This window comes from Balearica regulorum, chromosome Z (assembly GCF_011004875.1).
Source record: "Balearica regulorum gibbericeps isolate bBalReg1 chromosome Z, bBalReg1.pri, whole genome shotgun sequence".
Lineage (NCBI taxonomy): Eukaryota > Metazoa > Chordata > Aves > Gruiformes > Gruidae > Balearica > Balearica regulorum.
Genome location: NC_046220.1, coordinates 60,478,299 through 60,493,529, shown reverse-complemented (window position 1 = coordinate 60,493,529; position 15,231 = coordinate 60,478,299). Strand labels below are relative to the sequence as shown.

Genomic DNA, 15,231 nt, shown 5'->3' with positions numbered 1-15,231 from the left:
CAGCAAAAGCCACAGCATTATATCAGGCCATCTCAGTCAATCTCAAACTGACTTTGCCTATATCAGATCAGAAAAAACTTTATTGTATTTCTATATTTCATAACACTTATTATTTTGTAGTTATCAATCATATTATTGGATAAAGAAAGCAAAAATGTGATGTTAGAATAGAAACCTTACCTATGTTCACAGAAAATAAAAACTATTCTTCCACGTCTCATGCATGCTAGTTACTTTGAGTTTTTCTTTGTTGCATAAGACACTTGCTATAGATTGCAATGAAATTTTACGCAGGTTCAAGTAACTAGATTATACCAGGAACACAATAATTTCACTGGTACCCACTACAACTTATTTTATTATCCTTGGAAGACTAGTGAAGATGCTGCAACTGTGTACATAAATAGAATAAATACACTCTATTGTCAAGGATTCATAAGTGAGCTCTAACGAAAAGACTAATTCTGAGAAAATGAAACAGCTACGAGAATGTCTATCTTATGTAAGATAGCTGGTTTAATAATTGTCTATGCTGCTGTTGAAAGGTAAACTGCAGGCATTTCCATCTGAGATTAATAATCTCATTCTGAGATTATCACAGAAATGTGTACAGCATGAAGCAGTACAGAAGTCTCCATGCATTTTTATGTACAGCAGAACACACACGATTGACTGTCATTCACTTTACCTTTCTGTTGCTGACAGTAATATCAGGTAAGCGTTTCATTCACATCCTTCCTCATACGACTAGGTTCTCCATGAAAAGAAGCATAATGACATGGATTGAGTAACAGCCTACTAGTCCAATTTCAAACCTTGCTTGGCTTCTTTTGACTGATTTGAACCCAGATGCAAACCAAGTCAGAAACCATATTTATTTAAAGACAGCTTGCTAAATTCTTCACCTTAGTGCTCCACTTCATCTTTTCCTTCAAAGGGAATGATTTTCCACTTCCATATGTGCTCACTGAACACATCTGCAAGTATTAAACACAGACAGCTAAGGAAAACCTGTAACAACACAAATGATGTTATGGCTGATGGTCAAAAAAGTAAATAATCACTCTTTTTATGTTTCACCTTGAATTTTGATCTAACAATGCAACCTCTACCAAAGACACAAAATACAACATTGCAAAAAGTGCAAAAGTCAAGTCAGTTACCATATGAGGAGGAAGAAGAGCAGCAAGCACTGCAATCCCATTTGTGGAGCCACTGGGCCTTTGTAGATCTGATCCAGTTGTTCAAGGCCATCTACCTGTCCTTTACAATAGGGCACAACTGAGGTGTTCAGGCACCTGGTCAGGCCCCTTAGCATAAGGTTGGTTGTGTCTCAGCAAGAACTATGAAATCTTGGTGTTATGCTTCCAACCTCAAACTCATACTTCGTTGGGCTGTAGTTGGCTTGGTCAGTGCAGCCGGCTGCTGAAGCATATATCCAGCTTCCCAGTGTGTGCTTTACAGCTGATGTTGCTGTAATCATTAGCCCTCAAGCTTTAGCAATTTAAAATTGATTTAAAACTACTGTGGGTATCTCTATGGTAATGTGTCTTTGAACCTCCCAACTGCAGCATGAAGAGAAGATATTGAAGGTAGCATTGCCATACATATAGAAATTTTCCAGCTGGATCCTCCCAGTGACCAGAAATTTTTCATATATTACAAGTAAAGCCTCTTGAAGAAGCAGTAAATCAGGTGGACATTTTTATCAAGATATAAACAGAATCTGAGGTTGACTATAGTAAGTTGTGATTGACTTGACAGGTTTTTCCAGAATTTTATCTCTGAAATATTTCTCTTACTGAACTGACATTTCCAAATAAGCAGGAAATCCAATTCCCACTAACTTCTCATCAGCATACAAGTCAGTTGCCAAGCAACTCTCTGAGCAGACAAGCATCAAAAGTTTGGAAGGTGGTTAGAGAGGATGCACAGAAGACTATCTTTCCTGTTTTATGCTTAATCCTGTGACAGGCAACAGTGAAAGTACACACATCCCTGCCATGATTTTTTCCTGTCCATGGCATACATACTGGTAGCAGAAAAGAAGATATGCCTACTGTTGTCAGATACTCATCAGTATTGATATTCTTGGAACAGACAGATAGAACTGCTCTCCTCCAGAGTGAGAAAGAACTTAACTGATCATCAAAGAATGAACGGAGAGACTTGGCAGCTGGTAGACACAGGATGTGAACTGTGACCAAAAAGAACGAAGAAGTCTACACATTTAAATGTATCCTGCTTTGATCCCATTCTCAGTAATGGCAACACCTCTGCAAATGGAGGCAAAAAAACCCGAAACCAACCAAAAGTGGAGGGGAGATACCGGAAGATGGCTCACCCAACCTGCAGACAAGCATACACTAAGTATACATGCAAACACACAAAGGGATTGCCCATGATCCAAAGAAGCTGACTGTCCTCTTCAGTGATCCTATGCTGAAAGATAAAAATCCTCTGAGAGTGGCAAGTCAGCAAAAGAAAGTGGTGGCAAGAAGCACTGCCAACATCTCTAAGTGATGCAAATCTGGTATGTTGCACCTATGCCATGCCACTACCTTCTTCATTCATCAAGAAATGTTGAATGCTTATGCAGGACAGTTAGGAACGAGGTATTCAGTGAACTGGCACTGCCCAGCCCAACTACTAGCTACAGCTAGAATAGCTAGGGACTGTGTGGGAGATATGCTGCCAGCTGTTTTGGTTCCTGACAGCCCAATAACCAGAAGAGGAGGTATCAGAGTCTAATAATTTATTTCTAGTGAATTAAAAATAAAACGTGGGGAAATTTTCAGAAAATGTGAATAGCCTTTTTCCCATTGCTGTCTTTCTATCTGAAAAAGGCCAGATCCTTATCTGACTGATGTCAGTGGAGTCTTTCCAGAAGCAAGATTTGCATCCTAACATCTGGAGTCATGACTTCTGAATTTGGCCATTTTTTACCAGACTACATGTATGAATTACACATTTGTGCACTGGGGCTGTGAGTGCAAAAAGGTACAAAGTTTTTACTGTTGTATCATTGAACACTGTTTTGTCTTTTAAGCACTTTCATTGGATTTTGAAATAAATTGCTGTACTTACTTCAATGATAAGAAGTGATACACAGTAAGTCCAGAGTACTTCTTGGTAAGCACCTTAAAATGTAATCACATTTGTCTTCTTCATGTTCTGGTGTTCAGTTAGAAAGCTAGCTCTGTTAAATGTTCTTACAATGTGCATCCACAATCAGAGTTAACCTGATCTCTCTCCTAAAAGTTTCTGAAGTGCACAAAAGTTTATTGCTGCTTTCGCCACTCAGATAGTCCTAAATCTGCCTGATGGCAGCATCTTGTAGGAGTAGCTCTCCAGCACAAATTCAAAAGATGATCATATATGTCTGGTATCCATTTTACAGCATCAGTAACACAAACTAAACCACCTTGCAATTGTGATCAAGTTGCCTCCATTTTCCTTCATTTTGTTCCAGTGGATCCGGTGCAGCTATACTGCATGAGTCCCCGAATAAAACAAGGGTATGTTGACATGCTTTACTCAATTGCTGTTTAACATGCTATATGCCAAAAACTGTATGTGTATCATAAAATACCAATTTGTAAACATGCATGTATCTCAGACTTGGATAGGTAAACTGCATTATGTACTGACACCAGAGAATAAGTGTGAGTATGGTAATTAAGGATTGTCCTTTCACAGGAAAACCATCTGCATTAACCATGCAGGAAACCAGTGTTCTCTGATAAGACTTTACATGTGAGCTACATGAGTGCAGAGCCCTTTTAAATTTTAAGCTATTTGCAATCAAAGGAAAAATAACAATAAAGTGAACATGAAAGGATGGCCTTAAAGGAGTTACTTTCAGCACAGCAGATTTTTCAAATCTAAGGCGAGGCCACATATGTCTTATAGCTCTAAGGGGAAAAAAATCCTTGATCTAAAAATAGCCTCTTGTATAAATCTGGTGGAACCCATGAAAACAATTTCCTTCTTTGAAGATGATTCATTACTGAACTCTTTGAACTGTATGGATGGTCCCTAAGCCACTGAAATGCCACAGGGTCAGAAAAGATCTGTATGTGCATCGGCTGTTCTAGTTACTGTGTATCTGCAAACAGACAACAAAGGAAGCTTCCGAGTTGATAGGGTAGGGACAAAACAAACAAATGTAAGCCCAAAGTCTAAAACTGTTGGTCTGAACTATTTTTTCATAGTTTCTCACCACCTGCTAGTTTTTCTTCCTGAAATCTCTAAGCACGTGTTGGGACAAAACCCAGGAACACACTGAAATACAAGAGTTTGCTCTACGTACATTCATGAGGGCCCAAACCCCCAAGGGCAGCGTATAGATCTAACTCACTGTAGTATCTTACCAGAGGTCATAAAATGTTCTCACCTTTCTGGTTGAGTGTAACACTGATTAGTCCTACTAGTTTTTATGTTATTGACAATATTATTATATTTCACTTTCTTAAAAATCTGGGTTCATACCTGAAATAAAAAGTCTGATATCTCTAACACCAGAATGTGCAAAATTCAACTTATAATGATGAAATTTTAAATATAATATTTTAAAGACTGGCACAACTCTTGTCTTGAGCTTTAGTCTTTAGTAATATCTATCAAACAGATGGTTTTCAATCTACTAACGGTGTGAGACACAAGTTCTGTTGCTCACTCCAAGCCCACCTGAAGGACCAGAGTAGTAAAAGGTAGATCCATCACACTGAAATGAGCAAAAATGCCACAACGCACCAAAGAAACCGTTGCACCAAATAAAGTGACAACATTTATACAAAGTCACTTTTGAAAGAAAAAACTGCCATTAAGATTAAATTCATTCCCACACACCAGAGCCAATACACCGTGCGAGTCCTCTCCTGGTAATGTCCTATTTGGGCCTGGAATACAGGAATGCTTGCTGTCATTTCACGAAGTTGTACCAGATGTGCCTCCGTATTACAATTTTGATCGTTATGCCCTGCTTGGTGGTTTGGGGTTTTTTTGTGTTGGTTTTGTGGGGATTTTTTGTTTGGTTTGGGGGCTTTTGTTGTGCTTTGGTTTTTTTGGGTCTTTTCTTTTCCCCCTTTTGTCAAAGCTCTCTTCAGGACAAGATGACCCTCCCAGCAAGCTCCCTTTCTTGTGTTATAGTAAAAGCACTGATTTAGCTACCAACATTCTTCTCCCAACTATCACGACAGCACAAAGAACCAGCATGGTTTGTCTGGAGCAGTACTCTAGACAAGGAGAAAAAACATGTGAAGCTAAGAATTTTTTTTCCTTTCAAGAGTATAGAGCTTGCACTGGCAAACACACTGGTTAGTAGTCTTCAGTTGTATAGACAACTAGCAGATACTTCTCTCTTGCTCTCAAATATTAAATTACATATATTTAGGAGGAGTCCTCTGCTGTCGTGATGGGGTGGGAAATAAAACCACAGAAAAGCACAGACTATTACGTGACTTTTTTTTTTTCCCCAAAAAAACCTTCTCTACTCACATGCCCCTTTATCCCCACTCCCTTTGGCTTGAGTCTCTGTCCTGATCTTCTCCATCCCATAACAGATGCTCCTTCCACAACCACCCCAACACAGACTAGATTGATTACTTTCTTCTCACTTGAACAATGAGGTCTCACTCTACTTAGCCCATCTCAGATCTTCACTTTGTCCATCTATTCTCTAACCATCCACTCCACCCTCATAGTGCTCTCGTTGACCTTTTTTCTGTCTGCAAAAATGTCCAGAAGGAAGATGGCCAAAAATTTCCTAGGTTTCCACCAGCACACTGCGGCTGCCCTCCAGAGCTCCATGGGATGGGAGCGCTGTCCAGCAGCTGCAGCCCATCGCACCATGTCAACGAGAATGTAAGAAATCGAAACTTTTGAGATGTCTTGCTACCCTGGCCTCCCTCACTTTGCAATCTGAGGTAAAGGGAAGCAGCCTGAAACGAGGTCGTGGCAAGGTGTTTGACATGGCAGTTACTCACGTTTTCCACAAATTACAACACTGCCTGGCACGTAAACACAGCCCTAATCATTTAACACATGAGAATAATTTTATTCTGAAATGGAACATACCACCTTTTCCTGAAAGCTTGTGTTATTTCCAAATATAATTAAACAGCTGTTTAGGAAAGTGCTTTCATTATGACAGGAGGAAGTAGTGACTCAGCAGGACAGGACCCTCTGGAATGGATGGATTTCAGGGAAACGATCTCAGAGCCAAGAGGGAGGCGGGGAATCACATGGGAACCTCTTCAGACTCTTTCAAAACAGAGAATTGAATTTGGGTGTGCCACCTCCAGGAAACACCCTAACCACCATGTTAACCACCTACCCTGGGTCTCTGAGTTTCAAAAGAAACTTGATTTACTTTGGAAATGAACATACACAGAAGTTAAAGCCTCATTTTTCCCTCTCCTTTTCTAAAAGAGATTTCTTGCACTTATCTAGCACAACGGTTTGATAAGTTGCATTTCATGAATGGACACAATGATTATTAAATGTAACTGCAGGAGAACCACAATCATCAACAACATTCAAGTTCACAATGCCTTCAGTAAAGCCTTCCAAATCAGTGATGAGGGGGGTGAAGAAAAACTCTTTTTCTGTCCCTGTGGTGAAATAGCTGACCTAAGAGCAAAGGTAAAATGGATTGCTGGGAGCAGCTCCAAAGATAACTTCAGAGACCTCGTGCCCAATTCCACATTTGATGAAGCTGATTATTTTACAGCACTAAAACATATGCCGCTGGTAAATATATCGCTATTTTGATTAAAACATGTATAAAACAAAAAAGGAATCAGAGCCCCCCCCCCCCCCCCCCCCCCCCCCCAAATATAAGCAAATAAATCATAATTAAATCTAAAAGGTTACAGCTCTACATGCAAACTGGCTGTGAGCACAGTTTGTCCTAGGCTTATAAATAGCTGTTGAATAGCTTGTTTTCCAATAGCTACATTGCTTCAAAACTCTGTTCTGCCCATTTCAGCTCATTGCCTTACCTCATAGTGGACATGACTAACCCTGCTAATGCAGAGTCTCTCAGCTAACTGTCGTTTCTTTGGATTTCTTATTTAAGCACAATTTCATAATATCTATACACATGCTCACACTTGGCTGCATTCTCTGTGAATTCTGAGTGCTGGAGTCGAGGTGGCCCAGTCCTGCTCCACTCTTCCATGCTATGACACCAACTGACATTGGTCCAGCTTTCCCATCCTTTCAGAAAGCAAGCTGCCTCTTCAGATGCAATATCAATCCAGAGCAAGAGAGTAACGATTTATAAATCTACATCAAAATTAGTTCTGTATTTTCAAAGTGACTAACTCACATTATTGAGAGTTAACATTGAGACAGATTCTAAATTAGCACCATTTAGCTGAGGGGCTTCTCAGCATAAATCTGAGCTCTACCATTTCTATATTCAACATATGAAATATTTGGGTCTGGGTGGCCAAGTCAGTGTGTAGAGATATACAGGGATTTTTTAAACAATTCTCCAGAGTAACTATTTGCAAAGTCAGAGGTAATCCAAAGGAACAGAATGTCTCTAATACATTTTTCTCTTTTATAGCTGACAATACAGATGAGAAAGACATTTATAAATAATTGGATGCTGAAGACTGAGGCAGTGGTTGACACAAGCGGTTGACCTGCAAGGGAAAAAGAAAGCTCATGAGCAAAAGGACTAATGGTCCTCTCAAGTGAAGAAAGTTACCTGCGCTAGACACTACCTCCAGAAGGCTGTGCAGCATGCCATCTTACTCAGAATTAATAATGTATCTCCGGACAGCGCTTCTTCCTCACACAAAAGGAAAGGTGACTCAAGCTTCACAAGCCAAAACACCAGTGTTTTGGGGGAGTCATGGGAGCTCCTATTGCATGAGCTCGTTGTTCTTTATGGCCTGTGAGAATTGCCCCAAAGAAGATGACCTCAGAGAAGCAAGGGAACAGACAGCTGTGGCTGCCCTGCAAGACCGGTGATTTACTGGCCTAGAAATGCACCTACTAGATTGGGCCAGGGGGAGCCAATACTACACAGGAGATCATCAGGAGGCAGTAGTTACTGTAAGCTCATGCCCTCAACTACAAAATGATGCACTTCAAACACACATGATGCATTCCACAATGCTCTGTACATTTATCTTTACATCAATAAAGGTGACTGGTGATTTTATGAAGCCATAATCCTGCTACCATTGACTTATTTTGAAGTCCAAAAAATACTGGATTTGGTTACCATGACAACACTCCCCCAAAAGAGTTAAAATCTGCTACACCATAAAACACTTGACATGATATTTCCTAGCAACCACACAGGTACATACAGCCTTTGCTGAAGGCAATTTTAGAAAAGTTATATGTACATTAAAGATAATTCTACAAATTTCATATACCCTATGCATCTTTCACTTTGGGCTACACTGAAAAACCCTATAACTGAGACAGACCTAAGTCTTTCAAAAAAATAAAAGGAGTGACCAACAGGCAGACAGGAAATACAGGCAGAGAATGATCTGCATGGAAAGTAAAATACCATGAGATCTGGCAGCAGTGCAGGAGGAAAATTTAACACAAAGCATGGTTTCTTTTCCATCTCTGATTTCCCTTCACACCACTACTTACACTTTCACCAAATCTTACTCTCCTGGACTTGAATTTCAAGCCCCCTCTCTGGCAGTGTTCAAGGCCAGGTTGGATGGGGCTTTGGGCAATCTGGTCTAGTGTAGGGTGTCCCTGTCCATGGCAGGGGGTTGGAACTAGATGGTCTTTGAGGTCCCTTCCAACCCAAACCATTCTATACACTGTAGAACACTTTTGAGGGAGCACACAGATAATCCAAAATGAGAATACAGTCATTACACAAATAGCATGTCTGCCTTGCACAATGAAGATTTTAATAGAACAAACAAACAAACTATAAACCAATCAACAAACAACTCCCCCAACTCTGCTTCTTTTTTGCATATAGGACTAAGACTTATGAATGTTCCCAGCTCTGGTTGCATTAATTTGATGAGCTTACCCATGAACATACAGCATTTCAGAAATCACAAAGATCTAGAAAAAATACCCCTTTTAACTTCTACAGGCTTTAGATATCATTACACAAAAGTCAGGACTACTTCACAGAACATTACCAAGTTATTGAAAATATGCACTTGCATTACTCCTTACTTCAGGAATGCCTACGCTGTACAATCCAGCCTGGTACAGCTATCTGATCTAGGAACCCATGGATACAGAAGCAGTACAGCAACCTGCCTGAAATAACAAACTCCTGAAGAAGTTGAAGGACCCCTACCACGAACAGGAAACATTTCTGTGAGTCAGGTGCTTAAGTGTTCATTACAGCAAATAGGTGACGCTCGTCATCTCAATGTGATAGACGCCCAAGGCACAGAGGGGGCACTCAAGGTGAAAGGAAATGTCTACAAGAGATGTTTGGTAGCCTTGCCTCTCTCTTTGACTAACCACAGAGCAGATGTGATGTTCGGTTTCACAACCTAAACCTGCTCAATTACTCTATCTAAACCACCATACTTAAAGTATGATAAATGACTAGATTATTCCTCACCTGAAGGAGAGGAATGGGAAACTATGTGCCCATTTTCTGTATCACACCCTAATGATCATTAAGCATTCTCAGCTGCAGGAGTTCAAACCTATCTCCTGCGTCCTAAGAACATGCACTATTCCCCAGGGTATATGACACAACTTCTCAGCTTGCATTATGTCTTTCAGCCATGTCAGTTTTACTTTAAATGCCTCTGGTCTGCATTCAGCATGATGATGGAATATTAGAAATTGTCAAAAGATCCACATCAGGTTCCTCAGAAGGTAAAACCTTGGAGTTTCATTTTGCACATAGCAAATGGTACAAAGTAAAAAACAGGTGCTACTAACACTCAGTTTACCTAAAACTGTTTGGTAATTTGGGCATTGAAAGCAAATGTTCCACAATAACTTTTTACTTGAGGACTTAGAGGGGTCCAGGGGTCATGAGACGCTCATTGGCTTTCAATGTTGAAATGGTCGAGGCTCATTGCTCTCTTACAAGCTTCCAATGTTTCTCCTATACAAACTCTGTGTGTGTATAAGGAGGAAGTAGGGTGGAGGGGCAAGGGAGGGAATATACATTTTATATTCAATGATATAAATGCATATCACCTAGAACATCTTTGGAAGTCCAGAATGTTGTGTGACTCAATACCAAGTAAGTTTAATATACCAGGCTGCTCTGTTTCCTTTGCCAAATGGTTTATTATTTTCTGAGGAAATGGTTTTCTCCACTCTGTAACACTTATCCTGTCTAGCATTGCTTAAGAGCACAACTACAGTGCTTGTTGAAGTTTACCTGCACCATTTGAAGGAAAAATGGAAAGGTCAGATACAGAGCAGCAAATCTTTGCAAAAGTCATTTTAGCGTATTCATTTAAGAAGTCTGGGTTTAGTCCAAGAAAAGCACTTCTCCACTAGCAATTTTCTTTAGGAGTGATTCAGGCCAGCATCTCTCAGAGAACAGCTAGCCTAAATTCAAAAGGCTCTGTACATAGTTCAACACTTTTTGGTCTGCTCAAATATTTTTCTGCCAGATTTGCAGTCCCAGAGTGTGTTCAAGAGGACTCTGATGTCTTAGGTGTCCTATTGAGTTGTGAAATGGATCTTCATCACAGTAAGTTACAGAGTTGGGAGGTTAATTTTCCAAGTTTACCCTTTATCCATGTTCCACAGAACATACTAGTGGCTAGGTGAACAGTAGTACACTTCAAACAAAACAAGTGCAAGAACTACAGTGACTTTTCTTACATATGATATTGCTTCAAAGAGAACTGTATTTGAAATCAAGGCAATGCTTGTAGTTGCGTTTCTCCAGGACCTGTGGACCTGATACAACTCTCTCATACCTGGATTTCTCAATGGTCTCCATAGCACTTTGTATTTGGTAGCTTCATCCTTTCCTCTATTCCCCCAGATTAAAAAAAAAAAAAAAAAAAAAGTCATAAAAGTTAGATGCTTGACATATTGGGGCGCATCGTTCTCAATGCTTCCATACTTGGAACTTAACACAGAACAATATTGGTAAGAGATACTGTCCCGTTGTATTTCTTCTCATTTCTGAGTTTTGCTTCTAATAATTATTTTGTTGTAGAAAAGCCTGAAAACTGTCAAAATGCATTCCTAGTGTGACTGACTTTCAAGAGAGGTTCATAAAGAGGCTTTTTCCTTCCACAAAGAACGTAGCATAAGAAGAACCAAGCCACAACATCTCTGTTCTTATCATTTCAAGAAAAAATAAGATAAAGTAATCAATAGAAAACTGCAGGGGAGTTTTTTCCCCCACTAAGCTATATGTTAACAAGAACAGTCTTAAAACTGGTCTGTTCTCATAGTCTTTAAGTTTGGCTGATATTTAAGTATCAAGATGTTCAAAAAAAGCACACCTATGCACACACTTTTGTTTAAGATTTGTATTTGACCATAATTAAAATATGTATTTGTAAACATAAATAAGACAAACTTTTATTATCTTTTCAAATCCCGAAGGAAGTGTTCAAGAAGCTGTTTACTTCTTGCTAAACAGCTGGTACTGTTGCACTTCAGAACCAACAATAGTTGAGCAATGGGTCAAGCAGCCACTAGGCATTCAGCATCATCTAATGCTCAATGTTATGCTTCAGTGATGTAAGCTAAATGCCTGGTATCTTTATATAAAGCTGATGTAGGGTTTGACATATTAATACTGTTTGGCTTTATTAAGGAGGGAACATGGGCAAGTATTGTCTGGCTTTTACTTGAGTGTTTCTGTCCAAGTATCTTAGTAACATAGTGTATGGCTGGGAACCAGAAACTGTGAGTCTTATTCTGAATTAGGGCACAGATGCATCTTACAATACTTAACAAGTCCGTTTAAGTCTTTGTCAGGTAGCCTGTAGATATTTGTTACCAAGCCCCTGAGTTCTATGAAGAAACGCACACACGCTAGAACTGCTGAACGGTTACTCATAACCAGTGTGAGCAGGATGCGATCAACACGTATAAACACTCTGAACAATTCAGAAAGTTTTATTAAGGAAAGGAGAAGAAAATAAAACAAAAAATTGTCTTTGTAACACTTACCCCAATAAATACAGGTTAGATGGACTTAAAATGTAACGTTTAGGTAAGCCACATATTTTAAGCGACATAGGATTGGTTTTGGTTTTTTTTATTTGAATTGCATCAAGTTGAAATAATTACATTTCTTTTAACTCCAGTTTAATATTATGGTATGGATGAGTTTTAAAACATTGTATAAAGATAGGGTCAAATGTAAGTAATGCAATACCTGATTGTGTATACAACTAAAGAACAGTTTAGAACAGAAAGTGAAGACAAATGAAGCAGCACGGGTTAAGTGGGTTGAACAGTTACACAATTGGAATATTATATTAGTATATAATAGTGCTAACAGCTATTTGACCTATTTGTTTTGTTCCCTAAACATAGTTAGATGAGATTTCAACCAAGCACTACAGCAGTTAAAACCATGTAGTATTACTAGATGCTTTTTCTGTGCCAAAATAACTAATATTTTTTCTTCATTTTTGAGCTTCTATGGAAATAAATATTATCAAAATAAATATTATTGGAGAACCATATTTACATACTTTCCCACTTCTTATAGCCCACCAGGTATCAAGTACTATTTTGCCTTTATGACAGTTCTGTGATATTCCAACATTGCTTGAGTCAGACAAATACTTAAGTATGATATCAAACTGTAGGAAATTGTGTCAGGAGTAGCAGCAAGAATGAAGGTTCTAACTCAGTTTAAAAATGATATAAACATTAAGATCTATAAAACATTTTATAAGAATGGAAATATTTCTACTATTATCGTTGAAGCAGTTGTTAAATAACCACCCACCCCTCCCCATCATTTCTCTTAGGTGCTTGGGACTCCAAAATTGTAAAAAGAACAGAAACTATCCAAAGTAATATTACAGTGCCAATTATGAAGTTCAAAAACATCTGAAATACATTTACTTTTAATAACCAGAAAATTGACAAATATATTTGTTTATAAGAGCACATGATGTAATAATAAATAACAAACAATTCTTAAGAACAGAAAAGGGCATTGGCACTTAAAAAAACCCCAAAACTTTTTTTTCAACTCTCAGAGTTGTGCAAGATTTTCTATTTCTAAATTGTATTTTGTCTTAAGTATTTCACCCTGAAATATAAAAACAAAATCCCAAACCCCAAGAATGTAACCTTTTTTTTTCTTACTCCAGTCCTGCTCAGACTTTGTGCCTATCACTGATTACGCAGGTTCTGCTTCTGAATGAGTGAAACAGTCAACGCAACCACAGACAATTGTGGAAGTTTCTCAGCATTTGAACAAATGAATAGACTATGGGTTGTGGTGGTGTGGGGTTTGTGTTGGTTTTGTTTGTTTGTTTGTTTTCTATGTGCACTCTCGCTTATGCTTTCCTTAGATGATTACAGGATTTTTTAGATTATAGAAAAAGATCATGTAGTCTTTCAATTTCTTAATTGTATTCTAACAAAATACCAGGATCTATTTAAGCCCGTGGAATTACTTTATGACATGATATCCTGTTTTATTAGTAGAACAGAAAAGTAACCTAAGGTGCAGTTGGGATCATGATGCCATTTGTTTTGATAATGAATTTTGGAATAGGGCAACAAAGCAAAATTGAATTCTTAGAAAACTTTCGGGGAAATTAATGAAAAATCTGCTCTGACATTAAATATATCTATATATACACACACACAGAGAGCAATCGTGTCTTTTAACGGCTAAACTTAAGTGAAGATGCTGACAAGCAGGTTGCAGCAGCGTCTGTCTTAGCCCCTGAGAGGGGGACCGAAACCCTCCAGATCTGTAGTGAGAAGACCCTGCAGACACAGCCCCTGCCGGGAGTATCCCCTAGCCCTACACCAGCAAGGTGTATTTACCTGTGTGTGCAAAGCATAGTCGTTCGGTTCTCAGGTGAACATCCACGCCTAGCAGCAACAGTTCTTTTTAACTAGATCCGGGGGGGCGGGTGGGGGGAGAAAAAGTGATGAAGAAAACCCGACAGCAAGTACGGGCTTTTTGCTGTTGAGAGTTAAGCGGGGGGAGATTTTATTCCAGGCTGTTAACACTCTCCCAGACGCCCACTCGCTGCCATCAGCCAAAAAGCTCGAAACAAACTCTTTCCCCCCTAGCAGTAAAAGGGGCACCCGGGAGCCCCCCCCAGGGCTGCGGGCACGGGGCGGAGGGAACCCGAGGGGCTCCCGGCGGCGGGCTCTCTCCCCTGGGGGCTTCCAGGCGAGACGTCCCCCGGGTCGGCCCCCCCGCAGCAGTGCCAGCCCGGCCCGGCCGCCGCAGCTGCGGTGAGTCAGTGGGCACCAGGGCAACCGGTCCTCGCAGCTGCATCCCGCCTGCCGAAGCATCATCTCCCTCCCCGGCGGAGGACGCTCTGGCTCCGTCCTCCCTCTGCCGCGGCCGGCGGGGACCCACACCAGCCCCACCGGGGACCCCCTCCGGAGCGGCCACGGTTTACCTTGACGCTTGCGTTGCTGGTCTGGGTCTCCGCCTCGATGCCACAGCAGCGGGGCGTCCTGGCCCGGGCGGAGGAGCCCGGCTCCCTGCGCTCCTTGCGGCGAGGGCCGGCCGAGGGCGGCGGCTGCTGCCGGCTCTGGTAGGCGAGAACGGAGGGGATGGAGTCCGCCGCGTCTGTCTTGATGAAGAGACCGTGCAGGGTGGCGGTGCCCTGCGAGATGGTTGTGGTCTGGTTGGGGGAATTGGACTCCTCCGAGTCCCGGCAGTAAATCACGCCGCTCTGCGAGACGTGGATGCTGGGAGCGCAGCCCATCCCTTCCCTTCCCCACCCCGCCCCACTGCACCGCCGGCGCACCGGCCCGTTCCGCTCCCACCTGCCGCCGGCCCGGGCTGCGGGGCCGCCGCCCCTGCGCCGCGCACCCCGCGGCAGCACCGGCACCACCCCCCGCCGGTGGCACTGCCCCGGCCGCTCCCGCCCATGCGGTGCCTCCCCGGCACCCTCGCCCGTCTCCCCGCGCTGCCTCCAGGGACCCCAGACCCGTTAAGCCCCTTTCCCTCCTCGGCAGCGTCTTACGAACCGTCCGCGGCCACCAGGTCCTTTAGCCAGGGGGTGGAGGGGGTGGGCGGAGGAGGAGGAGAAGCATCATCGGTGGTGCAGCCCCCTCCCGCCC

The 15,231-nt window shown here is 41.4% G+C and overlaps 1 protein-coding gene across 1 annotated transcript in view; it reads right to left on the bottom strand.

The window, feature by feature from the left end:
* PDE8B (phosphodiesterase 8B) overlaps positions 1–14,888 on the bottom strand; it is an 81,085-nt gene extending 66,197 nt beyond the window's left edge. Inside the window, exon 1 of the mRNA XM_075740745.1 lies at positions 14,562–14,888. Within this exon, the coding sequence (XP_075596860.1) occupies positions 14,562–14,873 (312 nt within the window). The 5' untranslated portion in view covers positions 14,874–14,888. The remainder of the gene's footprint in view (positions 1–14,561) is intronic.
* Positions 14,889–15,231: the final 343 nt, after the last annotated feature.